General features: G+C 57.3%; 1 protein-coding gene across 4 annotated transcripts in view; it reads right to left on the reverse strand.

The window, feature by feature from the left end:
* Window positions 1-900: 900 nt before the first annotated feature.
* The window catches only part of PMEPA1 (prostate transmembrane protein, androgen induced 1), a 56959-nt gene continuing 29961 nt past the window's right edge, over window positions 901-27898 (reverse strand). For 3 of the 4 annotated variants that reach the window (XM_045528263.1, XM_045528261.1, XM_045528264.1), the window contains 3 exons: window positions 8996-9150; window positions 5267-5320; window positions 3405-4897 (listed from right to left, as the gene is read on the reverse strand). In XM_045528263.1, coding sequence (XP_045384219.1) covers window positions 4352-4897; window positions 5267-5320; window positions 8996-9150 — 755 coding nt within the window. In that variant the 3' untranslated portion in view covers window positions 3405-4351. Of the gene's footprint in view, window positions 1249-3404; window positions 4898-5266; window positions 5321-8995; window positions 9151-27898 lie in introns of those variants that run through there. The other variant, XM_045528262.1, reaches the window with a different exon arrangement.

Raw genomic sequence — 27898 nt, forward strand, 5'->3', positions numbered from 1 at the left:
TCCTGTCAATAGTAGGCTATCAGTAAGTAGGTAAGTTTTGGGGAGTAAAAAGTTGTATGTGGATTTTTGACTGCAGGGTGGGGGGCAGTGTGCTTTGAACTGCGCATTTTTCAAGCATCAACTATATTTAGCAAAATAAACGAGAGTTTCTGTAGTGGCTGGTGTGGGTGCTCCACAAACCCCCTTGAAACCCCCTTGGAGGTCTGTGCACACCTCCCCCAGCCTCCGTGTGCATCGCTGCTGATGCCTGGCACCTGGGAGGAACATTCTGGGGCTACTGGGACTCCTCACTGCTCCACTTTTATGCACCAAGAGCCAGGAGGGTCTGAGCATGCCTTCGCCAGGTGCAACTTAATCCAGAGCTCTCCACAGGCCCCCTGGGATCAGGCTAAGGCTGGAGCTTTGCCTAAAACTGTCCCACTTGCTCTAGCTTCTCCCCCTCCTAGGTCCTCTTCCCTGACTCCCTTAGCTGCCTCCCCTGGGAGCACATCCTTAATACCTCCCTCGCACACAAATCCACATCACAGGGCTTACTTCTGGAAGACCCCCCACTTAAAACAGTTTCTTTCTTGCAGACCTTATCAAAGCTTTCATCATGCTATGGTGAATAATGTTTTCCCAAGAGGGAGGAAAAGTATGCAATGTTTTGCAAACTCACTTAACCCCAATACCTCCCCTTTGATTAGAACCACCTGCCTGAGCAAGTGATTTCACTGCGCTCTCTGGATGCTGCCCGAACTGAACAGAGAGGTTGAACGCACTGTTTGAGGCTGCCCAGCAGCCTGAAGGGATAGCTTCCTCTCCACTCAAGGCAACCCGGGTTGTTGTAGGGAATGGGGGGACGGGGGGGCTGGGGGGGTGAGAAAAGCCATACACGGCCAAAGAAGTGAAAAAGCCTTGTTCCAAAGAATTGTAAAATTTATTGTATAAGTATTGCAGCTTTTCAGAATGTCATCATTGCCACTAATGGTTACTGGTACACAACAAGCAATGTCTTCAGGCCCATGGATTGGCATCCAAATGCAGAGTCTCACGCAGCAGCATCGTGGGAGCTGCACCCGGCGTGCCGCAGAGAGCTTACATAAGTCTAACTCGAACAGAACTCGGGCAACAGGGCTGCAAAGTTGGGCGGCTCCCACGCCCGGAACGCAACACTCGTTAGCAGCAGCGACACGGAATCAGGCAGGCAGCGGAGAGCGGGTGTGTCCTTCTGAGCTCTATAGTACAGCAAAATTGCAAGCACAGTTTCTGGAAAAAAAAATTTTCTTTTCTTATCATCAAGATGTTTTGTGGTTCTGGAAGCTTTGTGTCGTACGTAGGGAAAACACACTTCTCTGAAACGTACAATGCACAGGACGACCGAGGACAGGGACTGGGTCTGGGTCTCGCCCTGCCCTGGCTTTCGCTACACGTGGGGTCACTTTTAGCTCTTTGCAGAAACACTGGGCTTTGGGGAACACGGATGGCTCTTGGTACAATTCGATAACTCTGCCCCCGCTTTGCAGGGCGATGACCTTCCTCCTCTGGAGGGAAGGAGGTGGCTGACACGCCGGGAAACGAGAGGGCAGGAAGAGCTGCACTCTGTCACCTTCTCCGAACCCGGGATGGAGCAGCAGACTCCCAAAACCAGCCTGGTCCCCCTCCAGCCAGCCACTTCTGAGGACCCCACCTGACTGCCTACTGGCAAGGGGGCTTCCTAAGGAGGGGTCCAAGGGTTTTCAAAGGTAACACAACAACCAACATCTAGAGGAAACAGTGCACCCCCCGGAGCTCTGGGGTCAAGCAGAAAAGCCAAGAGCTTAGCTCTGGTAGTACTGTCCAGATAGACACCCTGTCAGTTTTCTTGGGATGCACCTGCCTTTGACAAGCCACTCCTTCCATGAACTTTTGCAACTGTCACTCATTGGGCATGAAGCCCAGGGACACTGGACTTCAGAACTGGCTTGATGGAGGGGTGGGCTCTGCCTCAAGCCGGCTGAGGCCAGTCACCCACGCCTTCCCCTTCCTTCTCTCTCCTAGCAAATCCAGACATACCATGAAGCAACGAGACGCCAACAGTTTGGCTCAAGAGGACATGGGGAATGCGACAGCCTGGCTTTTGGCTGATGCCACACACACAAACGAGGTCCACTTCTAGGTTTTTGACCCAGATGGGAGTTACACACAGTCCTTGACAAAAAGGGCTGGAGGACAGCAGGGATCAGCCCACCTAGTAGCTAGGCACACCCGCGGTGGAGGGAGGTGAGGCCAGGAGAGGGCCACGGGGCGTCTGAAAAGAAGCAAAACCCTTTGCGGACCCCGAGAGGGGGCGCCAGTCCCGAGCGAGCGAGGCACTACCCCGGGATCCCCGCCCCGGGACCCCCGTCCCGGGACAAGAGGGTCACTGCTTCCTCAGTAAGGCACTAGAGACGCATCACATAAAGGAAAGATACATTTAAATTATCTTTGTAAGTGTGTCCCTGTACCTTTCAGGATAAACTACATTGATTTCTCTGCATGATCTTTTCAAAAAACCCTCTTCAAGAGAAAAGCAGATTCCAGGCTGAAGACCCCATGGAGAGACAGGTTCTGCTGTTGCCCAGGGATGAGAAGTTTCTAGCAGGCTGGTCAGCACTCAGACCGCATGTCCTCTTGGCCATGTTCTTAAAACATACATATGTGTATAAATAAAGTTCAAATGGTCAGAACTTCAAAACTGTTCTCAGGTTTTTGTATTCAAGTAATAACAAGGTGGCTTACACACAAGTTACTGCCTCTTCTTTCTTTCATGTTGGTCTACTAGTTAGCATTCTGCCGAAAATGACAAGACACCTCCATGGGATGGGCGGGGTGATGGTGGCCAGGAGCCCGCGGCAGGGCGGGAAGAGCCCACACTCCTGCTCTCTCCTGTCACCTGCAATCACTCGCCCCTCCTGCTGCGTTCCCCGCACACCGCCAGCAGGGGCCCACCGACCCCAGATCCACTCGACACAGACCTGGCGAGCGAGAGTGGAGCCCGACACAGACACGCATGAAAACACAGACAGACAAACACATCAAACGGCTGTTTCTGTGGGGGAGGGAGCGAATAAGTGGGAAAGGAGGAGGGAAACACATCTGCTCCTAAAGCCCGAGCCCGGAGCACAGGTGTGTCGGTTTGACTGCTCTGCTCGTTTTAACCCTTCCCCACGTCCTGGGAGAAACCTGGGCTTGTTGCCTTTTCACCTCGGGCCTCTTGCGTGGGAATCGATACATGAGGGGAAATAGACGGGGATGAGGTCCGATTGCTAACACTTTGGGCCCTTCCTCATGCCAGTGTGCCGGCCCTGGGGCCAGCGGCACTGTCCCCGAGGCACCCTGCACAGACCAGCACCCTGCTCCTCCCCACGGGGACCTTCATGGTTGAAAATAAGAGGAAAAACGGATTCTTTCGGTAACAGTTTATTGTCATCTTGGGAAGGGGCAAAACCACCACCCGGAACTGGGCGCCTCTGCGGTAACTTTCCTATTTTGTTTGTGATCGAGAGGCTGTCTGGCCCACAGGGAAAAAAAAATGTGTTTCCTTCGGTAGGGAATGTATAACGTGCTGATAACCTATCACTGAACAGAAGCATCCACTTTGCAGGGAAAGCAGCCGCTCGGGGAGCTGCTCTCTGCGGCAGGGGGCTCACCCCTGCCTGACGTCTGCTCCGGAATCCCGACACTTCTCCCTTCACGTCTCAGCAGACACGAGAGAGGTTTCCATCAAACGAGCACTGACATACTTATATTAAAAAATAGTGCAAAATCTCAACATTTATATAAATAACTCTAAACCCCTGCTTTGTAATTTTTTTTTCTTTACAAGGTAATACACATTTTCTGAGTTGGCACTCGAAAATTGCCATTTTTTTCCTCTTCTAGTTCAGAAAACATCTTTTTTTTTTTTAATAGGCCTCTTCTAATACAAAAATACTCCTGCCCTCGCACATACAGTTTCTCTTATTTTATATATATTTATATATATAATATTGCAGATCTTTAAACAAAGGTTTTGTGCAAATATGTCTTTAAAGTTAAGTGAAATCATCATAAACAAAAGAAAATAAGCATTCACGCACGCAGCTCAACTAGAAACAAACAAAAAAAAAGACTACTGTAGAATTTTTTTTTTCTCTTTTGCCTTCAAGACACAGCTCAACAAAGAAACATGGTTTTCTGCAAGCTTTCTTAGCTTGTGCATTCAGACCAGACATCACATGTAAATATTTATACACAGAGAGGTGGGAGAGGACGGCCACACGGGGTGTGTTCCGTGTGTCACCCGCCTTCCTCTCTCCTCTTGTAAGAAGTGCAGAGCGTTCTGCCTTCTCACCCGCAGCCGGCCGGGATCCTAGAGAGGGTGTCCTTTCTGTTTATCCTTCTCCTTGCTCCAGAGGACGGCGCTCTCCAGGGGGGCGATGTGTGTGTGTTGGAGCCGGGTCCCCTCCAGCAAGGAGGGCGGCCCGCTGCTCTGCTGGTGCTGGAAGGAGGACCCGGGGTAGTGGCCGATGACCTCGCTGTAGGTGGGTGGCGGCCCCTCCATGCGCCCGCCGCTGCCGTAGCACGTGGCGCTGATGCCTGAGTTACTGCTGGGGGGGCAGGGGCCACCCAGCCTGGCACTATCCATCAGGTCGCTGTCGAAGATGGTTCTGTTCGGGGGGGCACGCACCGACTCGCGGTTCAGCTCCAGCTGCTGCTCGGGGTCCCGCAGCTGGAGGGTGCAGGGGCCCTGGTAGGGCGGGGGCTCCTCCCCGTCTGACAGCGAGATGGTGGGAGGCAGGTCGATCTCGTGCTGCAGGTACGGGTACGTGGGCTGGAAGCGGTGGAAGCGGTCGCGCTGGGCGAAGGCGGGCACGGCCAGGCGGTCGGCGGGCCGAGGCGGGGTGTAGACCTGCGGCTGGAGGGAGCACAGTGCAGTGAGGAGGGCGGCATCTCAGGTCGGGCCCCCCCGGAAAGCAGATCCTGAGACGGGGTTGGCTGCACGTGACTTGGCTCCCTGGGGAGAGGGACAGGACAGCAGGGAAGGAGCCCAGCAAGGATGTGGCCTCCACCTGCCCCCCGGGGAGCCCTGGTGTGGGCAAGGCAGAGCCGCACAGCCCCCCTTGAAACAGGGGCAAGCTTTGTGCTCCCACCCTCCGGGGACAGGGAGTTTACAATCCTGGGCAAGGACACCAATTCAGAGAAGAGAGTAAGAGCCCAGCAGGAACACCAGAGGGGCAGGGCTAGGGTGGGGGCTAGGGGAGGGGGGGGCAGCACCGGCTCTCACCTCTGGGATTCCGCTGCCCGACACTGTGCTCTCCGAGGGCCAGAGGCATCCTTCCTGGACGGGAGGAGAGGGACAGGCAGGGTCAGGCAGGGTCAGTGGGTGGGCGAGGGCGGGAGAGCAAAGACTCAACCCGGCTGTGACTCTGAGCCCGGTCACCCAGGAAACGGGATCTTGAACCTCTCCACTTCCCTGCTCCACCCTCTCGAGGACACGATGACAACTGCCTCCTCACTGGTCTCTCGGCTCCTGCTGCTGTTCCTGGAAACTCGCCTCACACTTTCCAAAACACATACCCAGTTCCAGGGTCCCCATTCTCAACCCCCCGGGCAGCTTCCTGCGGCTTATAACAAAGCCCAGCGTGGTGGCCTCGCCTAGTCTGACTCTCCCGGCCTGGACCACCAGCTCGCCGTGGGGCAAGTCACTGAACTCAGACGCTGCAGTTCCTGCATCTGAAAATGTGAATAATTACAGTACTGGCCTGTTGTGGTTAAAGATCTTAACAGGTTGAACGTAAAAACCACCTGGAGCCCACGTGGCCCTAAGGGAGGGTATGAGTGTTGGGTGTCACCACTGCACTCCGGCCAGCCACCATGACCAGCTCCCTGGTGTCCCCACATGCTCAGCATGTGCCACAGGGCCTTTGCACTGGCTGCCTCACTGCCTGGCCAGCTCCTTCTTTATTTTCAGTTCCAGCGTCCCATGCGAACTCTCTCTGACACCTTTATCTAAAGGCCTTCTCCCATGAACTAACCTGTCACCTGTCCTATCTGCAGTCACCTTGTCTGTGTATTTATTCATCTCTCCACAGTCTGTCTCTCCCTCTATATTATGAACGAACCTATAATGACTGATATCCCAGTTTATAGATGAAGAAGCAGAGGAGAGTTGAGTGCCCAAGGTGGACGCTTTGCCATAAAACAACGATTTCGTCACCAAGAAGCGTGGAATACAGCGTCACTTCTGTGCCAAGTGCATGGGCATAACACCTCCACATGAAGCTGACATCCCCTGCTGAATCCACAGCAGGGGCCTGTAGCTCCTCCAAGGAAAGGGGACCCCATGCTGGAATCAATATGTCCGAGTTGCCCAAGATGCCACCAGGGAGAGCCCTGGGCCTAGGGGAAGGGATGTCTTTTAATTTTATAGCTTCAGTGAGATATAACTGATATGCAATAAACTCATATTCAAAGTTTGCAATTGGGTAAGTTCGGGCATATGCATATACCAAGAGCCTGTTACCACAACCGAGATAATGAACACATCCATCACTCCAGAAGCTTCCTTGGGGGCACGTCGAATTGAGGGTTCCCAGGTTGGACCTGCCTCACCTGCAGCCTGGGTGGGAGCTGCCAGAGGACGGCAATTCCCCAAACGGCCACTAGGGGCCTCTGTCGCTCTCACGACTGTCCCGTCAGGACCCACTTACCCCTTAGAGAGGCCGCGTCTTGCCCTGGGCCGAGGGGCTCCCCGCACCTGAGCCTCGCCCTCTGACCACCCTCCTTGCCCAGTCTGACCAGTGGGGACACGCACTCTGAGAGGGCAGATACTCGCCCAGTGTCACTCGGTGAGGTGATGGGCCAGAGCACATCCAGGGCCAGGGGAGAGGGGCAGGCAGGTGGGCACGAGCTGCTGGCTGGACACAGGGGGGAGGGGACTCCCAGGGGTCACCCTGAAAGGGGGCTCAGACAGGACAGCCATGCCGGGGCAGGGCCCAGGTGCGCAGTGGGACGCAGGCTGGGCCCCAGGCGATGGCAGCTGTGTTTGGGTCCCTCTGGGAGGTCACGGGGCCCAGAGACTCCTCAGGCCCACTCTGTCTGGCAGGGTCCCCAGGGGAGCCGCCACATTCTGCTTTAGGTCTAACGAGGGTCCGTGTTTACGCAGCCAGGCTTCCCCGGGGGCCTGTGCAGGCGGCTGGGTAGACAGACTTTCTAGTAGGCTCGGGTGTCTGGGGACCCAGGGCCCAAATCCTGCTCTCCTGCTTGACAGCAAAGCCTCGGGTGCTGCCCGCAGGGCCACCTCCCTCCGATGACGGCCAGGCCCTTCCTGCCCAGACCCTGGAACGTGCTCCGCAGCACGCAACTACCTTCACCCTCCCCGGGGCCCTAGGGCCGCACAGGGTGGGCAGAGAGGCGCTGGCTTCACCCCATCCCACAGACACACACACTGAGGCTCAGAGGGCCAAGCCAGCCCAGCCCGCAGCACGTGGTCCCCAGGCTCATCTGCCTCCGCTCTCCCCAGCATCGGAGGGAGGACAAAGGGCGCCACAGGCTCTTCAAATCACCACCAACACACGCTGTAGCCTCAGGCCAGTGTCCCACCTCTCTGAGGCCCAGCTCCGCCTCCAGGTGGGTGAACCCCTGAGGTCCCGACTGCAGACCAGGCAGGTAGCTCATCCCTAGGCAGACAGTGGTGCCCGTTGCTGGGCAACAGCAACAGCAAACAAACAGGCAGGTGAGCCCTGGGCTTCCAAGCCATGGATTCCTTCAGAGCAGCAGATGCAGAGTCTGCCCCCAGACACCTACGGGACACACCACGGGCCTCGGGCTGGGTTGCCGCGTGCCTGTCGGAGGGCAGATGTTCCTTGCCCTGACAACCCGGTGACGCACTGAGGCTGGGGCCTGACGCAAGCAGAGACGCCCAAACCCGCCAGGGACAGGCCTGCCGGCTCGGGCCGCGGCCAGCAGACTCCTCGGCCGACTTGGCTCAGCCCACGGACTTGGCACTGCCACCAGCCCCAGGTGTCCCCAGCAGTGAGGAGGCCATGCCCGGTGCTGCCTGTTCTGCGAGTCCTCCCCACCCCTGGCACGCCCCGGCTCAGAGCCTGCCTGCAGCCCCGGGGCCACCCCCTGCCCATAATTCCCAGCCTGCTCTTGAGACGGCCACCTCCTGCCCCACACCGCTAAATTACACACCCTGGGTGCAGACAGGGAGGCCATCAGAGACTAAGGCTGCACCTCCCTTCCGTCCGGCTGCGGAAGGACACCAGCTGCAGGGCACAGTGTGGCCCCAAGGGACAGCCGGGTGTTCACATCACTCAGCCTCGGCTTTGTGGAGTCCTGGGGGGATGTTCCTGAGTTTCCGGAATGCCTGACCATGCTCACTGTTCTACTATCATATCGAAATTGGGGTTATCCGAAGGGCAAGGCCCTCCATGCGGCTCCAAGTCCTTCTCAGCCCCAAGTCCACCCCACTTCATCCTTCGGCGCTTGGCCTAGGAGCGGTTGTCCCGGGGCGTCCTGCAGGGGCGCCTGCTGCCCCTCCCAGCTCCCGCCCAGAGCCCCATGGCACTTGCTCACAGCCACGCGCCCAGTGCAGGGGCGTCCTGGGCACCCGTGCGGGCTCGGTGGACGTGCACGAGTGGGTGCAGCACAGCATGCAACTGCTCTCACAGCCAGCAGGGGCCGGCCCTCGCTCTGTGCTACGCCCCGAGGCCTCTGGGAGGTGGACACAACCACGAACCCCTTTTACCCACAAGGGAATGGAAGCCCCGCTGAATGGATCGGGGACTGACCACAGGGCCAGATGCCCGCAGGGCACTGGCGCGAGGGCGGGTGTAGGACCTGCAGGAACGCACCAGGCACCTCTCCATCATCCCGTCGGGTGCAGAGGCAAATGCCACGTCCTCGTCCCTCTGCCCTCTCCCGCAGGCCTCTGCATGTGCCCATGACGGCAGCCCGTCTTCCTGCCCTGCATGTGGGTTCCCGAGAGCACCCGGGGTCACCAGCTTACCGAGGAGAGGGCGTCGTCTCGCCGCCTGCCCTGGCTGTGCCGGCTGATGAAGGAGCGTGGGGACAGCTTGTAGTGGCTCAGCAGGCACGTGATCACCACCACCATCACCATCATCACCACCACGATTATGATTATCTGAACAAACTCCAGCTCCGCTGTGGAGACAGAGAGAAGCACGTGAGACTCTGAGACAAACCCGTGGGCCGCCGGGCGCGGGCTCAGCCCTTCGCAACTTCACACCCTCCTGGCAGAGCAAGAACGCCACAAAGACTCAGGGACGCCACGCCATTCTCCCGGCAAGGTCGCAGGCGGTGCCCGGGGCTGGCGTGCGTATGGGGAAGCAGCTCGCCGGGAAGTGGCGTCGGCCGGGAGGACGCGCGGGGGGAGCTTGTGGCCCCGATACCCTACTTGTAGGGACCGACCCACGCAGGACTCCCCCCTCTGCTCCCAGAGCCGCCCGTAGCTGTCCTCGTAGCACGAGTGACCTGCAGAGAGGGGCCTGCACGTGGGCCTCCTGTCGCTGGGCAAAGGCTAAGGCAGAGGTCACGGCCCTTTCACCTGCCTGGGGGAACCTGGGGAGGAGGCAGCGGGGAAGAGGAGGGGACCCTGAGTGTGGAGAGGGGACGCTGGAACCAGGTGTGGAGCTGGAGCTTTGGGAATAAACAAAGGCAGGTACGTGTGGATGTGTGTACACAAACCTACACGCCCAGCGGGCCCACTCGCGATCCCCGGCACACACAAATAAACGCAGACAACACCCAGACACAACGCACTGCACAGGCCCACACACGCACGTCCAGCAAACACGCGACACACACGTACCACCCCCGACAGGACAGGGTCGAAAGGCCCCTCCTCTTGGTGAAGAGGCCTCAGAAAACCACATTCCAGATGGCTGCAAATGTTGCAAGTCTCATTTTTAAATTTTTTTTTTTTTTTTTTTTGTGGTGGGGGGTGGTTTGTTTTTCCCCTAGAAGGCGGAAAAACCCTCAAGTGCTGGAAAAGGAAGAAGGTTATTTTGATCCTGCCTGAGCCGGGGCGGTTTCTGCTGACTCAAGCGAGTGTGCGCCGAAGCAGTCGCGGCAGCTGGCCGAGCCGGTGCCAGCAGAGCCCCAGCAACGGGCAAGGACGCCAGGTCCCTCGGAGGTGACGCGCGGAGTGGGCACCAGGCGGCAGCCTCAAGGGCTGAAGCTCCGCCAGCCTCGCCAGACCGGATGCCCGGCCCAAGGGGCACAGGAACGTGCCTCCCCCAGACCTGGTGTGCCAGAGAGGGCTCCCAGGGTCGCGGGTTCAAGCCCTGTGCCACTGACTCAGCGCTTCCTCCTCCCCCCGAGGGAGGCCCTGGAGTCGGAGAAGGGAGCAGCCGCAGGCAGGTCTCAGGCGGGGCCTGGAAAACATCTGGCGGTGTGGAGCCGGCCTGCCCTGGGAGGGCCACCCGTCTCTTGCCACCAGCCTCAGTTTCCCCCAGGGGGGAAGGTAGATGGGACCGTCACTGTTTATGAAGTGGCGGAAACTTCTCCACACTGAGGCAGTCACTTGCCCCATATCCTCTGGCCACCCTGCTTCCCCGCCACGCCTCCCCCGGTTCCCACCTTCTCACGACACTTTCTACCTCGGCACAACTGCTCAGCAGCACCACTGCTTACACACAGCTATTAAGTAGATGCTTCTCGACGGGGGTGAGTCTGCACCCCGAGGACATGTGACAATGTCTGGAGACACCCTGGGTTGCCACAACTGGGGGTGCTACTGGCATCTGGCGGAGGGGGCAAGGATGCTGCTAAACACCCCACACTGCCCAGTGTCGACAAAGAAGGATCTAGTCACTAGTCCCCAGCTGTGGATCCCTGTTCGGCGCCGAGCACACCTAAGAACAGGTGTTTTTATCATCCCTGTTCCACAGGTGAGGAGACAGGCTCAGAGGTAAAGTAACAGACACACCAAGTCCCAGAGCCCGAAGCTGGTGGGCCCTGGGCAGGGGCCGGGGGGAGGATGAACTAACCAAGGGCTTTGGAGAGATCTTCCCAAGCCCCAAGAAGCCTGGGGCGCTGCCTGGTGGGAACCCGGGCCCCAAGCCTGGAGCTGCCCGTGGGACGCCCGCAGGCTCCTGCCAGGAGGGCGGAGCATGGCTTGGGCAGAGGCCAGGCCTCAGACCCAGGTCGCCACGCCACACCTCCTGTCTCCCCAGACGGGGCAGGTCCAGGGCCTGGGCAGCCTGGCCTGATTCTGTAGGGCCCAGTCCGTCTGTCAGGGCTGGGATAAAGCCATGCATTCAGGGGACAGACAGGGCCTGCTTTGTGCAACTCCCACGCCCCCTCCCCCGAGCGGCCTGCGATTCCCTGCCCCCAGCCCCTGCACTCTTCACCCCAGCGACCCCTCCCGCTGGCTCCAGGGGCCCTGCCCACACCAGGCTGCAGGGAGGGAGGGGTGCAGCCGCCTTTGTCCCTGTCCCGGGCCCTGGCAGCCCGCGGGACCCAGACCGTGGTGGCGAGACAGTAGCTGATGTGGCAGGGCCAGCAGGGCCAACGGGACGCGGGTGCGATGGACAGGCCACTGCAGGCAGAGCTGTGGGCAAACCCTGCGCGGCACGCCAGGCCGGCCAGAGGGCAGGAGGATCTGGCCTGTGTGTGTGTGTGTGTGTGTCCACAGAGTGACAAACTCACTGCCAGAAATGAGCACAGGGCGCTGTAAGGCACACACGTCACCACCCTGGTCCTTGGGCCACCAACACTGTTAAGGGACAGGCCCGGGAAGAAGCAGCTGCTATGGAGGCATGCTGGGCCAGCCCCGGGAGCCACGGGCCCAGGCTCAGAGAGGAGGGGGATGCGCAAATGTCCCAAGACCCCAGCTCAGGAGCCCCTGCGGGCAGGGCACAGTGGCTGGGTCAGAGGGTCTGGGTCCCAGCCTGGCTCGGGGTGGCCCTCTGTGCCCATCACAGTCTGCTTGCGTGAACGGCATGGGTGGTGTGCTCAGCACGCAGCAGTGTCCCTGATGGGCGAGGTGTCCCCAATGGGCGCAGTATCCCTGATGGGCGCGGTGCTCACACAAGGGTGGCCCGAGCCCACGAGCCCTCAAAGAGCGACAACTGAATGCTCTGGACTCACCGGGGGAGCGTTCGAGGGAAGACCCAGGAGGGCTCCCTGGAAGGTGGGCGCTGGGCCTGAAGGAGCAGCAGCCTTGGCGCCAGGGGCACAGCGCACGGGCCCCGGGCGCAGGAGGCAGCGGGAGCAGAACATGCCCAGATGCAGGGGCATGGAGGGGTGCAGGGGGTGCGGGTGGGTGGCCAGCAGTTGATTCGCCTCCACCCATCAGTAAGGGAACACCCTAAGCTGGGTGTTTTGGCCAAGGAGGCCCTGAGATCCCCATCCGGGTCTCATCAACTCCCAGCCAGCACCAGCACCGTGAGGAGGGAGAGCTGGTTGCGCAGCGTCGGGACCCTGAGGTGGATCCACTGATGACCCCCCTTGGCCATGCGGTGAGGGGCTCTTGGCCCCCTGACAGCAGCCCCCCCATGCACTTTCACACCCATGGTGCCACTTCCAGGGGACACCCGCCCTTGGGGGTTCGCCGACCATGCAAGCACCTGCTGGTAGAGGCTGCAAACTGGAGGCCCAAGGACACCTGCACCCACGATGCCTGGCCCAACTGCGTTCCCACCTGGCATTAAAGGAACAGAGCTGGGAGCGGCCGCCCTCTACACAGGCTTGTGTGCTGTCCACGTGGCTCCAGGCCCCATGTGGGCCGTGGCATGCCATGCCTCGATACTATCTGCCAGGCCCTGCCAGGATGCTGGAGCATCATCGTCCTCCTCCACCGCTCACTCCGTGCCCACGGCAGGTGTCATCAGTCAAGCGTGAGTTCTCCCCGCCCCGAGTCCACACCCCCCTAGACAGGCACCACTGCCCAATCAGCAAAGAGCCGTGGGGAGAGAAGGGTATAAGTTCACAACCCGATACCTGCATGAAGCAGCACCAACGTGAACACGTCTCTCCACCCGTGACTGCTCACGGAATCCTCCTGTGCACCTTCATTTGTTCCCCCAGCGCAGGGGGCTGGCGGAACCCACTCTGCAGACAGGGTGAGCTCAGGCGGCTGGAGAGCCGGGCACTGCCAGACCCAGGTGCCTCTCGCCAGGCAGCGGAAGGAGCCTCACGGGGCCGCCCAGCCCTAGTGCAGCCGCATCCCCGACCTCTCCAGAGAACCCAGAAGCTGTTTGTGAAGCTGCCTGGCCTTCAAGGCTGGCAGCTTCACGAGTTTTAAGAGGGGTCACCCTGTAATCCTAGTACTTTGGGAGGCCAAGGTGGGAGGATTGCTTGAGGCTAGGAGTTTGAGATCAGCCTGGGCAACATAGTGAGACCCTGTCTCAAAAAAAAATAAATAAAAAATTAGCCAGGCACTGTTGGTGTTGTGCATCTGTAGTCCCAGCTACTTGAGAGGCTGAGGCAGGAGGATGGCTTGAGCCCAGGAGTTGGGGGCTGCTGCGAGCTATGATGACGCCACCGCACTCCAGCCTGGGCAACAGAGCAAGGCCCTGTCTCCAAAAAAAAAAAACTTTTAAAAGGGCCGAGCAGGCCAAACCCAAGGCATCTTCGGGGTCACCCAGCTACTAACCACAGATATGGAGCCACAGTGACCCTGCCTCAGTGTCCTGGTCTGACAGACCACTCCTTTACCTGGGCCTGGAGCAGCCATCCCAGGCCAAACGCCCAGTATGGCACCGGCAGGGCTGGGTCCTACCACTGTCCCCAACCTCAACTCTCAACTCTCCTGTGACCACAGGACACAGGCCGAGGACAGAGCAGGTGGGGCAGGTGGCAGGTGGTCTGGTCCACAGCCCAGGCTCACTGTGACCACTCATCGTAAGAACTGTTAGGATTCTAATAGCAACAACACATGCCCCCGGCTCCCCAGGCTGAGCCCCCCAGCTCAGGGACCATCACTGTTCCCATTTTGCCGATGGGCAAACCAAGGCTTAGGGAGAAGTTGCCCTTAATCGTGCAACTAGAAAGAGCAGAGCTGAGCCCCAAACCCAGAGCCGCCCGGGAGGACCCAAGAAGGGAAAAGGGCTTTGTCCTCCTGCTAAATTCTCCCAGCTCTCCCAAAGTACTCCCCACGCCCCGGGAATCTCTGGGGATGCGGTTGGACCCAGGCCTGGTCTGACCCTCTGGCACCCGCCAGCCCGTCGCTGTGTGAGCCCAGGCATGTCTGCGAGCCAAAGGCCCCTCATCTGAAAAAGGGGGGGCTCAGGGGGGTGAAATAACGACATAAGAGCTCAGAACAGGGTGGAAGACAGAGAGGGGCTCCACTGTCATCACTGTCACAATTACTGACACCTTTTTGGGGATAAAAAGCATCCCTCATCCCGGCCGATGCCCCCGGAAATACTGAGGTTTGCCAGGGTGTACAGCAAAAAGCCTGCCGGCCTCTGTCCCAGGTCAGAGGTTTGAGCTACGGGCAGTCCCAAAAGGCCGCCCGAAGGGGTGGCTGGACCCGAGGCCCCAGGCTCTAAGGACCTGGCCGTGCGAACAGGAGCTGCGGGGAGAGAAACATCCCATTTCTCTCACTCCGCTCCCGCGTCCAGCCCACACCCTCCACCGGAAGGGCCGGGGAGCCGCTCCTGCCACTCTTCTTGGTAATTTTTCCCTGGGGGTGGGTGATGAATGCAGCAGGCTCTCAGGGGCGACCAAGCCCATCTTCCACATGCAAAATAAGGTCATTCTAATTTAATTTAGTGTCCTCTTTCCTTGTGAATAATTTCGAATTAACAGGTTCGTGCACCTCACTGGAGTGGCCAACCCCCACTTTTGCATCCTCCCCCAGAGACAGACGCAGCCCCTCCGGGACTTGTGCACGTGTGCGAGCCTCTCCTGGCCCAAGTCACACCGGGAGGAGCCGTCTGGGGGCCGAGGGCTCCCTCAACGCCAGGCACAGGGGCCAAACCCCTCACCCACACCGCCCCACTGGATCGTTGACATTCTGAAGTAAATGCAAATATGACCTCCCACTAAAAAGACAAGGAAACTGAGGCTGAGGGAGGTGAGGCCACTGGCCAAAGGCCACGCAGCCCAGGGGCCCAGAACTAAGGTTCTCGGGCCCCAGAGCCAATGCTTTCACGGCTAGGTTAGACCAACGGCCCCACATCCAACAGTCCGAGTGTGACGATCCCAGAATGGCAGAAGCAGCTCAAGTGCAGGCAAAGGGCTTGCACCGAGTGTGACTGACCTTCAGGCTGGATCAGAAATGCCTGCAGCACCCCCTCCAACGGGGGCCACCGAACCAGCATTTGTGGACAGTGACGCCCACCTCCTGCCAACGCAGAGCAAACTCGCGGCAGGAGGAACCGCGTGCTGGAGTTCTGGGCACCTCCCACGGCACAGCACGAAGATACTGACAGCTGCCGTCTCTGCTGTCACCTCCTGCGTGCCAGTCCCCTCACCACGAAGGACTTGTTCCCCTCACAATTCTCACAACAGTCGGCCTCGGTCACAGGCCGGGAGCTGGGGCCACTCCAGCAAAGCGCCGTGTCTACAGTTTCTGAGTTCTTCCTCTGTCCCGGAGCCCCTGGCGGCAGAGGCAGCCTACGGACCCTTTATCAGAATATGGTTTTTAAAAGAAAATACATCGGTTAAAAAAGGAAGCCGACGATATTGAAGTGCAGTTATCAAACCCTTAACCAGATCTGTGACACAGGAATAACACGCAGGACGGCGTTCGTGCATCACAGGAGTAGAATCGCATTCAATGACCTCGCCGTGGCCCGAGACCCACGGGAATCAAAGTTGTGATGCTTGTAAAAGACGTGGCCAATGTGGAACGCGAAGCCAGTGGTTGCCACTGTGGTGGCCGTGGCGAGGTGCCTGCATTTCAGTGACGGCTTAGCGAGAATAAAGATATAGTACTTTTCCATCAAGTTTTTGGGCTCCAGTTCTAGTGGCGGAGCCTGGACCTGGATTTGGAGCAGAGCAAGAGCCTCAGTTGGAATCCCTGTCCCGGTACTTCCCAGATGTGAATGGGGGTGGGGGAGGGGTGCTGCCACAGAATTCCTCACTGCCCCAGGAATGCACCCAGCCCAGACAGGTGTCAGGAGTGGGTGCAACTGTTCCCAAGTTTCCCGACAATGGGGAGCCGCAGCTCCTTTCTGCTTCCTCAGCTGGAGAGCTGGGCAGAGTCCACCTGGCTCCTGCTGGCCCCAGGGAGGTTTCCAGACCAGACGACCTCCCCATCCCCCACCACTGTGTCTGTCCCGGGGTGGGGGGGGAAGGGATGCCCGCGTCCTTCCTGGTTAACAAGCAGCCCGTGCACACAGCCCTGTCTGGCCTCCTGGCCGCACACCGAGGAATTAGGAATTGGCGTTGTCTGAAATTTATGAAAATCTAATCTTGTTAGGCCTGCCTGGATGAGACCCGCCAGGCGGCCTCATTGTCATTCCGCAGAGACCCAGCCGGCCTGAGGTTCCAGCCACTTCATCTCCAGCCCTTCCCCCCGCCCCCACCGCATTTGAATAAGAACCCCCCCCCCCATCGAATTTCAAGTAAAATCAAACCAGACGTCAAAGGAATAACTTTCTGATCGCTCTGGTGCCATTTCAAACACCCCCGACGGCACGTCTGTTTCTTAGGGTAAGACCTTTTATGGGTAAAAAAGAAATTGCTCTGTCTTTCTCTTGGAGGTTTGGGGGGCGGTTGGCAAATCTAGGCCAGTTTTCTCATTTTTAAAAACAGGCTGCACTGCTGCTTTCAGAGTGCTTACTCCTTGCCAAGCGCACAGCTGGGCGTCTGGCACCTGGACAGGGAACCCTGAGATGCTGTCCCCGCGCTGGGGAGGAAGTGGACGCTGAGAGGCTGGGGCCGTGGCAGCTCTTTACCTGTATGAATCCTAGGGTGCGGGTTAGGGGCATGAGGTCTGTCCCCAGAAGCCCTGGGTTCCAATCGCAGCTTTGCCACCTACTGTGACCTTAGGCAAATCACTCAGTGTCCTCATCTGGGGAAACAACGGAGAGACAACCAAGTCTCTACTTGACAAGGTCACAGTGAGAACTTAACTTCCCAGGGGCCCTCCTGAGCCCGGGGCTGGGATCCCCCGTGCCTGTCCCCGCTCCCTACAGACCCGAGCTGCAGCCGTCCAAACCCACAGTGGGTGTGGAGAAGGCCCACCTGAGAGGGTCCCCCGGCCAGCACCACAGCGCAGGACAACGCAGACTGCAGCACCTCTGCAGAGGGAAACCGCAGCCCCCGACAGTGTCAGGGGTGAGCCCTCAGCCCGGTGAATCGACTTTGGGGTGTTGATCTCCCACGTCGCATTCTCTCGGGGACCCCCTCGTGCACTCTGCTCCCACCACCTTGTTTCTCTTCTGTGAAAGCGCCAAGCATGTGCCGTCCCGGGACCTTTGCACACGCCGTGCTTTCTGCCTGGAATGATCTTTCCCTGACCTCTCCAGGGCTTGCTTCTGATCTCTGCTCCAATGTCACTGCCTCAGGGAGGTGACCCGGGAGCACCCTGTCCCCAAGCCCAGGACCCCCACGCCCTGTGTCTGCTTTCTTCTCTGCAGCACTAACCCGGAATACTGCACGCAATCTGTCTGATGGGTCATTTCCTGCCTCCCCCTCTAGAATATCAGTGTCACCAGAGTGGACTTGGCTTATTCTGTTGTGTCCCCAGTGCCTGGAACAGTGCCTTCCCTAAAGCAGGCACCCAACAAATGTGGCGAACAAACAGACACATTTGTCCTTGTGTGCAAAGGTGATGTGGCAGGTCCACAGCAGGTTTGCACAGAAGGTCAAAATCAACCGGGAACCACGTCAGTGTCTGCGACAGGGGCTGACAACACAGGGAGGCACAGCCACAGTAGATCTGTGTGCGCTCACAGGAAGCCACCAAGTAAGATGAGCTCATTTTGGGTTAAAAAAGAACAAACACATATTTTTAAAAACACAGGTGGATTCTTCCAGTACACACCTATACTTGCAGGTGCCCATCTGGATCTGCACAAGGGACCAGCAGGGTACACAGGACGCTGCCAGCTGTGGGTGCCCTGAGCAGGGCCCGCAGTGGGGAAGGGACACCCCCTCCCCTGTAACACACTTCTGCATCTCAGCATTTGTGAGCATATATAATTACATTTACCGTAAAACTGAAAAAGATTTAAAAGCATCTGTCAGTATCCGAAACAGACGGCTGCTGCCCGTAATTGAGGTTTCCCAGGTGGTCTCTGTGCAGAGGTACTGTCGTCCCCGGCTGGTGAGGACTGCAGGAGGGGGTTTGGGACTGAGGGTGGGTGGGCAAGGCCAGAAAGCCTCCGACTGGCCCTGGGAGCCTCAGCCAGGGCTGTGAGGGCCTGTGCTGGGGCAGAGTGGGGGGCCTCTGGCCGCCCCTCCTGGGGAGCCCAGGTGACATCCAAGCACCAGGCTGTCATCTCCTCTGCCCCAGGCCTTCCCTCCCCTGGCCTGGAGGCGGGATGGGAGGAGGGCGGCAGTCCCTGCAGCCAGACGTGCAGGGTGCGTGACACCCAGTGGCTCGGTGCCTCTCCCTCACACCGGGCCCTTCCAGGGAGGAAGGGGTCCTCTCCGGGCCTCCATGGTGCTGCGGATAGGCAAGACGGTTCTGAAGGGCTGAAGGGCAGTTCCCCCACGTCTACGCTCATTCCCTCTGCCTGGAGGCCACCTCTCCCTTCCCTCACCTGGCTGACTCCGAGTCCTTCCTCCTGTCCTTCCATCCACCCACCCAGCCTCCCTCCCTCCCTACCAGGTGCTGGGACCAAGACCGCATTCTGACGCCCCCGCCCTCAGGTCTCACGCACACCCACTCCAGGCTCCCACAGCGACTCCTGCTCGGCCCCCCTCCAGCATGAGCGTCTCTCAGGCTGGGCGTGCCTGACTCAGCTGGCAGGCTGCCCCGGCCAGGGCCCGGCACTGAGCCCCCGAGAGAAGGCCCCAGTGGAGGTGTGAGCGTCAGGACGCCCTGAGGGACCACGCAGAGCCACGGTGCATTACTTACACAACAGGGAGCTAGGCTGAAGGGCTGCAAAGATAAATTAATCGCACATATCCTGCTTGTGTGTGTTTATCCTTTAACTTGCACCTGAGCTAGTTTGCAAAGGACCACTCAGGTTAAAGGCGAGCTGCCTTCCAACCCCCGGTGGCAGAAGTGCACAGAGCCCCCTTCATTCCTGGGACTTCGGGAGATCCTGAGCAACAGAGACCCGTCTTCACCCCGAGGTCATCTTGTGGGAGGTGGCACGGAGGAGCCCGCTGGGGCCCGAGTCTGAACATGCACGTGGAGAACAGGCTGGCGAGATAGGAACTCCAGGAAAGCACAGGAGTTCTGAAACCTGTCATTGTTTCAGAACCTCAAGATTTCAGAACACTCCTTCAATAAGAAAAGACAAAGCAGTGCCTTTTATCTTTCTTGTTATTATCCAAATGGAAAGAGCTAATGGGATTTTTGTTTCTATTGTCACCGACATCGAACATCTTTAAACACCCACGGTCAGCAAAGTATCGAACACCGTTCCAGTTACTGGCAGCATGGAGTGAATTCAGGCAAGAGCCACTTCCGTCAATGGGCAGACACGTCGGAGGTGCAACGGAAAGTTATTTCAAATCAACCAGACGTGTTTTGTTAATTGAGACGAGCAGGGGACAAATGGGGAGTCAGTGGGCATGGCCGAGTGAGTCTGCAGCGTTGATGGCCATGACCTTCTTGGAAAGGCACCTGGGCAGTGCCCGTGAAAACTAAACATGCACACTACCTTCCAGCCCAGAAAACTTAATGTTCAGAATCATAGCTAACGGAAACATTCACGGAAGGGCCCAAACACACACACATAGGTATCGTTGCATGGGGTGTTTCTAAAATGAACAACCAGAGACCATCTAAATGCCACCAAACAAACCCTGGTACATCCTATTACGGGATACAATGGGGCCACTAAAAAGATGACTGACATTCTGAGCCAGACCACGGCCCCCCTGTGTGGGGCTGCCCTGTGCACCGTGGGAGGGTCAGCAGCATCCTTGGACTAGATGCTAGAAGCACCATCACCTCCCCTTTGTGACATCCAAAAATGTCCCTAGACATTGCCAAATGCCCCTGGGGAGCACATAGTCCCTGGCTGAGAATCACTGGTCCATAGGTCTGACGATGGATGATGTTAGCAATTATTTTGGGGCAGAAATAAAGAAACTGAAACAGTAAAAATATTATGAATCCATAGCAAAAGTGAAGATAAAAGATGAAATTGTTACTAATGGCTACTTCTGGAAGAGGGGGACTATCCCTTTTCCTTTCTGTATTTCTATATTAATTGAATTTTTTATAACAAGTATTAATAATTTTAATTTAAAAAGCTTAATAACATACCAAAAGACTCTCGCATGTGGCCGTGAGTGCTTGTGTGTGTTCGCATGTGCGAGTTCCTGAGCGTCAGCCGACAATGGGACGCATGTATGCCCTTGTCACTCGGGAGGCGCCTCGAGCTCCTTGGAAACCAGCAGATGTTTCTCTCAATTACTGATTTTTGAGAGCTTGGTGTTTCCTGACATGAGCCAGGGCGGCGGGCGGCGCCCGGGGAGGGGAAGTGAACTGGGGCTGCGTCTCCAAGCCTCTTGGACAAAAAGCACCGCTCTGCATCGCTCTGAATCAGACGGCACAATGTGGCCGTATTTAGCCACTTCTCAATAGCTCCTCATTCAGTCCGCGGGGCCTCCCTGATGCCCGCCGCGTGCTGGAGAGCCCCCGGGGGTCAGCCGATGACGGGCACCGTCTGGAGGGGGCTCAGCGCTGACCCCTGTGGCTCTGCCTCTCAGGAGCGAGGGGCCCAGCTCTTCCCGGTCTCACCCGGGGCAGAGGCTGCTGGCCAAGGACGGGCACCGGAGAGGCTGGACAGGCACCCCCACATCACGCGCCCAGGAATTGAGTGTGATTCAGTAAACACTGGAGAGCAGAGATTGTCCCGTGGTCAGTGGGAGCCCTGGAGCTGGCCTGTGTGAATCCAATCCCCCAGCTCTCCTGTGTCCAAACGTGACAGCAGGAAGTTATTCATGCTCTGTGCCTCAGTTTCCTCATCTGTTAAAGTGGAAAACCACTGTCACCCACCTCACGGGTTGCTGCGGTGGAGCGGGTGGAGTGAATGCATATTAAGTGCCATGAGCAGCATCTGGTGTATCATCAAGTGGGCAGTGAACATCAGCTGTCACTAACGAGGGCCACTCACTCGCTAGGCCCACCTCCCACCCTCCCGAGCCCCCCCCCATCACCAACGGCCTCCTGGCTACTGGCATGGCCCTCCCAGCCGCCGGCACCCTGGCTACCCTGCAGTCAGCTCTACCATCCTGCCGCTGAACCTTTGCCCGGGTTGGTGACCCGCCCCGGGATGCCCTCTCTCCTCCAGCTGCCAATCCTCGGTGGCCCGCGTCTAGCCCCACCCAACTGCCCAGCCCCTGCAGCCACTTCCTTCTCTGGCAGTTTTAAACTCTCCCATGTGGTGGTTAATTTTGTAAATACCACCCAAGACATCTGCTGTGACTTCTAAGAAAATGCTTAAGTCACGACGTAGCCTTTCGTCAGTCTATGTCTTGTTGCCCGTTAGTCTGGCCACTCCCTCAGACTGCAACATTCTCCTACCTCGGCCTCGCAAAGCTGGCACATGCTCAACAAGCAGGAGCCCTTGCACCGGTCTCGAACCGGCAGACTCCTCCTCACCCCTCAGAGCCCAGCCCTGGCTGCCCGAGAGGATCCCCTATACCCTACTACTGCTATGATGCCAAGCTTAGGCCACCACCATGTGGGACTCCCAACTATAAAACAGTCTTTCCCCGGCACCGGAACCTCAGTAGTGCTCAGGCAGCAAAGAGAGCAGTAGTTGGTCAACACATGACCGGCCAGGCTGCCTCCACTCCGGAGGGCTTGAGGTGCGGGCCTGGATACGGCACACACCTGTGCCCCACACCTGACCCTGCTACCCACTCCTGCATGACCCTGAATGGTGGCCTCACCAATCTGGGCTCATTTCTCCGCCTTCAGACCCTGTGACCGAATGGTGCCTCACCCGTGCAACTAACATGAGAATTCCATGGGGCTTACAGTGCCAGGCTCATTGTAAACCCTACAAGTGACAGCCACTGTTGGGCTGTTCCTAATAGCAACAGTTCTTACTTACAGAAGTGGCCGTTCCCACCTGCCTCCAACCCTCTGTTTGGAGCAGAAGGAAAGGGGGACCTTTGGTTTCCCCAACTTCGCATAATGAGGCCCTAACCCCCAGTGTGGTCGTATGTGAAGGTGGAGCCTAAGGATGCAATCACAGTTCAAAGAGGTCGCAGGGTGGCACCAAATCCAACAGGATTAGTGACCTTACAAGAAGAGACACCAGGGAGAGCTCGTTCTCCCCCTCACCCCGTCCCTCCACGTGCACCGGGGAAAGGCCACTTGAGGATGGCCTTTGTAGGCCTGGAAGCAGGCCCTCACCAGAACCCAAGTTTGCCGGTTCTTTGAACTCGGACTTCCCAGCCTCCGGAACTGCGAGAATAAACGCCTGTTGTTCAGCCACATCATCTGTGGTGTTTTATTAGCACTGCAGCAGCCTGAGCGGTCTAAGGCACCCTGTACAGACAGAAAGGGCTGGATGGACCCCGGCCCTGGGAGACGGGCCTGCAGAGACCCAGCTGTGCCCTGGGGCAGAGCAGCCACCTGCCCTCCATCCCCACGCAGGGACACCTGGGCGTCCGACTTTATCTTCCATGAAAGACATTTTCTCTTGTTGTCTAACTATGTCACTCATTCACTCATTCGAGCAGCACACACTTACCGTGCACTTACCACGTGCCAGGCCCTGCACCAGGCACCGGCGATTCCCGGCAAGCTGGGGCGGCCCCCCACCCCCAAGCTGGGGCACTTTGAATCCTGCCGATGGTCCTCTCTGCAGCAAAGCAATGCGAACCTGTGCCCCCAGAGACCCGACTGAAAGTACTTCTGGATCACCTGGGACCTTCCGAAGCCACGTGACAATAGGGAATGTGCAACAACAGGTATGTTACCACGTCCCGTGCCGCACGCCCCATGAGACGGGGTTTCTCCCATCTCATTTAACGTTCCCAGCCACTCTCCAGGAAGCACCCCAGTCTTCTCATCACCTCATTTTAGGGATAAGGAATCTGAGGCTCAGAGAAGCGCAACAATGTGTCCAAGGTCACACAGGTTTAAGTGCAGGGCCAGACTTTACCCACGCCTGGGCCTGAAGCCTGTCGGTGTACCCACCACTCTCGCTTGTCACACGAGTGGACAACAAACTGCATGTGAAGCAGCAACCACAGAAAGCAGCCTCCTGGCAGCCCGACTCCGGAGCCAGAAGCCCCCTCACCCCCTCTGATCTCTCAGGAGGAGCAGCGGAAGGCCCAGGGCTGGAAGGCCATTTCCATCCCGACACAGGCGCCTCCTCCATGCGGACTTGCCGCCCTGGGCCGTAGCCCGGCTCCGCACATGTATGTGGGACTCAGAGTCCCGGGGAAGACCCTGGCCCGCAGCCGTGGCAACCCTTGCTGGGAGTCTGTTTCACAGTTCTGCGGAGGAAGGTCTGGGAGCCTCAAGTCGCCCCGAACAGACCGCAGGGCAGGGCCCTCGACAGGGGAGCTCAGGCGGGAGGGGCAACCTCACTCCTGCGGGGGCGAGCAGCGAGGTGAGCGAATGAGCGAATGTCTTTCGGAGGGCTCCGCGTGTGGCACCTGTGTCCTTCCCTCTTGGGGCGTCTGTCTGTCTGTCTCCCGTGTGATTGTCTGGGGTCTAAATCTGTCGAGTCTCTCCCTGTGCCTCCATCTGCACGAGTCTCTTCCTCTTTCTTTTTCAGGCAACAGGCAAAACAGATTCCAAGAAGGAAGTTACAAGCCTCCCAGACACCAGCCGCCTCTCCTGTCCCCACCCCACGGGTGAGGCTGTTCTAGCCCCTGGTTTCACTTCCTTTCCAAACTGTGTCTTCCAGAAGCCGAAAATCCCAGTGACAGAAAGACCAAGGTTCTGACCAACTATTCTAGGAAGGAAGCAGGGGAGGCTCGTGGAGCCTTTTCTCCAAGCTCCGGATGGGGACCCAGCAAAGCTGTGGGAGGCAGGTGGCTCTGAATTCAAATCCAGACGCAGCCACTTCCTGTACGTGTGACCTGGGGGGTTACACGGGCCCTGGCCACAGCTTCCCCGTGGTAAAGCGTGGACCAACAACAGTATCGACCTCACAGGACTGCTAAAGGGTGGACTGAGCAGGTATATATAGGTACTAGCTCTCCAAACACTAGCGTGTACACAGTAAGTGCATAATAAGTGGTGGCCATCATCTGATGACAAAGCAGGCAGCCTGGCCTGACGGGGGGAGGACAGCGGGCGCGTGTTTATGAATGATCTGGCGAGGCCGATGGTGCGCAGGTAAATTCAATCTATAGGATCACAGCTGGTAGGAGAGGAGAAAGGGAAATGGTGAGAGAAGTCGAGAAACCAGGAAAATCCATCAGGAGACAGACCTGCACGGGAGCTGGCGGCAAGGCTGGCTGGCGGATCCTGCCACAGGGAGGTGCTGCCCCGTCCTGACCACAGTCCACACGGAGGGCCCCGGGGCTGAGGCTGGGAGGCACTTGGGGGTCACCGCTCAGGCTGCGTGTTCTCCTTGTCTCCCTCCCTCCCCTGCGAACACACCCGCTCTATTCTAACCCAGCAGCCAGAGCAATTTTTTAAAAAGCATCCACTGAGTCACTGACTCCCCGTCACACCCAGATTAAAACCCCCACGAGACTCACCCAGCCTCATCGTGTGCTTCCCCCCTCGTTCCCTTGCTCCCACGCTCCAGCTACCCTGGCCTTTTTCTTGTTCCCACCCCAGGGCCTTTGCACGAGCAGTTCTCTCTGCCGGGGGCACTCTCCCTGGGTCGCTCGTCCCAAGTGCACCCTCGCCTCTCATCTCACCCTGCATCTCCCAACAGCCTGCCTTGGCCACGAGGGGGAACGCAGTGTAAGATTAGGAGCCTGGATTATTCCGGCTCTGGGACCAGCTCTCTGTCTCTGCTGCCGTATCTGTGCCATGGGGCGAATGATGGCCCTACCTGGCTGGGTGGTTTGAGGATTGTAAGGTAACCAGAAAGCGCCTGGCACTGAGTGTCAGCTTCTATGAGAAACCACGTTCTTTGTTAATTTGCTTGCCTGTTTTTTGTTGATTTCACCTCACCCGCAAGAAAACCCCATGACAGGGCCCTTGTTTATCTCGTCGTCACTGTATCCGTGGTGGTCAACGCCACGCCTGGCACAGTAAGTTGCTCTCAGTTAACATTTGGAGGAGGAAGGGATCCACATCGAATGTCCATTCACCAGGGCGCATGTCTTTCCACAGAGGCCAGGGGAGAGCACGGGTGTTAATGAAAAGGGAAGGGCCTTTCAAAAACTGAACACGCACCTACCGTATGACCCTGCAGTTGTGCCCCTGGGCATTGATCCCAGAGAAGCGAAGACTTAATGTTCACAGAAAACCTGTGCACGAGTGTTCATGGCAGCTTTGCTTGTAACAGCCAACAACTGGAAGCAACTCAGATGTTCTGCAACAGGTGAATGGTTAAGCTAACCACAGTCCCTTCATACTTGGAGCACTACTCAGCAATGAAAAAGGATGCACTACTGATATTACAGTGACCTGGATAAATCTTCTAAGCCTCATGCTGAGTGGAAAAAGCCAATCTCCAAAGGTTACATACTGTATGATTCCACTTACATAACACTCCCAAGATGACAAAACTGTAGAGATGGAGAACAGATCAGTGTTTGTCAGGGGTGAGGGAGGCGGGTGAGGCTATACAAGGGTAGAGCAAGGGGTCCTTGTGATGGGACTCCTGTGTCTTAACCGTGGTGGCTACACAAACCTACACATGTGATAAAACTGCACAGAACTAAATACACACACACTCAAGCTCAAATGAGTGCATGCAAAACTGGGGAAATCTGAATGAGGTTGATGTGTGTAATAAATGTCAACTGCTGGCTATGGCACTGCACTGTAGTTACGTAAGATGTTACCACTGGGGGAAGCTCAATGATGTGTTCATGGGATCTCTCTGTATTTCCTACATCTGCATGCTAACCAACAATTATGCCAGATAAAAAGTTTGCTTTTTTTTTTAAAAGGGAACTGTCTGGGAGAACCCTGTCCCTCACTGTCACTAGGATCACCCTGGCAGAGCCCAACGCCGCAGCCTTAAGCGATCCCTGGGGCGCGACCCAGGCCTGGCACTGGGAGGGTGGTTTACTGCAGGGGGAGGGAAAAGCCGAAACAGAAGCCGCTACCCTCCCTCCCAGCCTCCCCCGTCTCCCGAGCACAGCATCTGCCATCTGGCTGCTGCCGCCAGCCAAATGAAACCATCTCGCGGCTGTCATCTCTCAACTTGCAGGTCTGGCTCCCAGGTTTGAAGATTAAATTCTAAACATGTCATTTAAAATTTAGAAATGAAGAAAGAAGATTTTAAGTACCCTGGAAGCATGGGTTCCTATTGTCTTCCTCACGGACGTGAGCCAAGAACCTCCAACCTCTTTCCTAAGGGCACATAAGACCCTGGGGAGGGAGAGCAGTTTGAGTGTCCCCAGTGTGAAGTACCACTGTGTCCTCAATACAATCAAACGTCCCCAATACAATGTATCAAAGTATCGATGTATTGCCACTGTAGGGTATCACAGTAAACTATCATTGCATCCCCCATACAATCAAATATCTCCAATACAATCCATGAAGTAACATTATATACTCAAGATAAAGTATCACGGTAAAGTATCAATATATGACTCATAACAAGAAAACTGCAAACTCCACTGCCAGTGACCACTTCGGCTACAGAAGAGTGAGGAGCCCCAGGGATCTCTGAACAACATGGGTGTCTCGGAAGAGGAGCATCCTCGTGTCTTCTCAGGAAGACTGAACTGGGCTGGAGTTGGTATGTGACAGAGTGCCCAGAAGGGAGGACTGGCTTAGATGGCATGGTCAGGGGCAGCCTCTCTGAGGAGGTGACCTTTAAGCTGAGACCCAAAGGATGAGGGGAGCTGGGAGAACAGTCCTGGACCAAATGACGGCAAGTGCAAGTGCCCTGGGGTAGGAATGTTTGTCTCTTTCAAGGGCAAGAAAGCCTATGTTTCCAGGGCATAGAAGGGGGATGTGGTTGCTTCGGGGCCAGGCAAACTTGCACCGAGAGTTGCTAGGGATGGCTCCCTGCGTGTATCCGAGGCAAAGTCAGCACAGATAATGTAAGCTTGAAAATGATTCAGGAATCTTTTTCCAATGTGATTTTCCAAAGAAGGCTACGCATCAGAATTGCTGTGGAGCAACATGGGAGCTCCACATCCAACAGACCAAATCAACTTTCGGTGGTGGGTCCAGGGACCTGCAGCAAATAGTCTGTTTACACGCACCCGGCTGCAGATTAACAGACTCCAGCAGGCGTTCACTCCTTTAGTGGAGGAACCGTTAGTTCAAATAAACCCTTATGTTGAAGCCCAGGATGGAAAAGCAACTGCTAGAGCCTAATATTTAAATTGATTATGGCAGAAGCGGGATGTCACCCGGCACCTTGAGTGGCTCAGAGATCCCTGGCGTGATCAGGGTTGTGAATGACCCAGGGAGAGACCCCGGGGAAAAACTAAGCCCTGATGCTGGGTGTCTGGGGCCGGGGGGCTTGGAAGCCCCTGACATGGGTCAAATGAGGAGAAGACAGGACCAGAGAGGGGAAGGAGTTTTCCAGAGTCACAGAGCAACTGGGCAAAGCTGGTGAGAGCTGGTGCCTGCTCAGTCCCTTGGGTACAGGCTGCCCACCCGGTCAGGGTGAGGATCACGGTGGCTGAGACCTCGCCCATCTTTGCTAGGTGAGACCAGCTCGTGGCACGGAGCCTGGTTCTTACTGCA

The sequence above is a fragment of the Lemur catta genome, chromosome 17 (assembly GCF_020740605.2).
Source record: "Lemur catta isolate mLemCat1 chromosome 17, mLemCat1.pri, whole genome shotgun sequence".
Lineage (NCBI taxonomy): Eukaryota > Metazoa > Chordata > Mammalia > Primates > Lemuridae > Lemur > Lemur catta.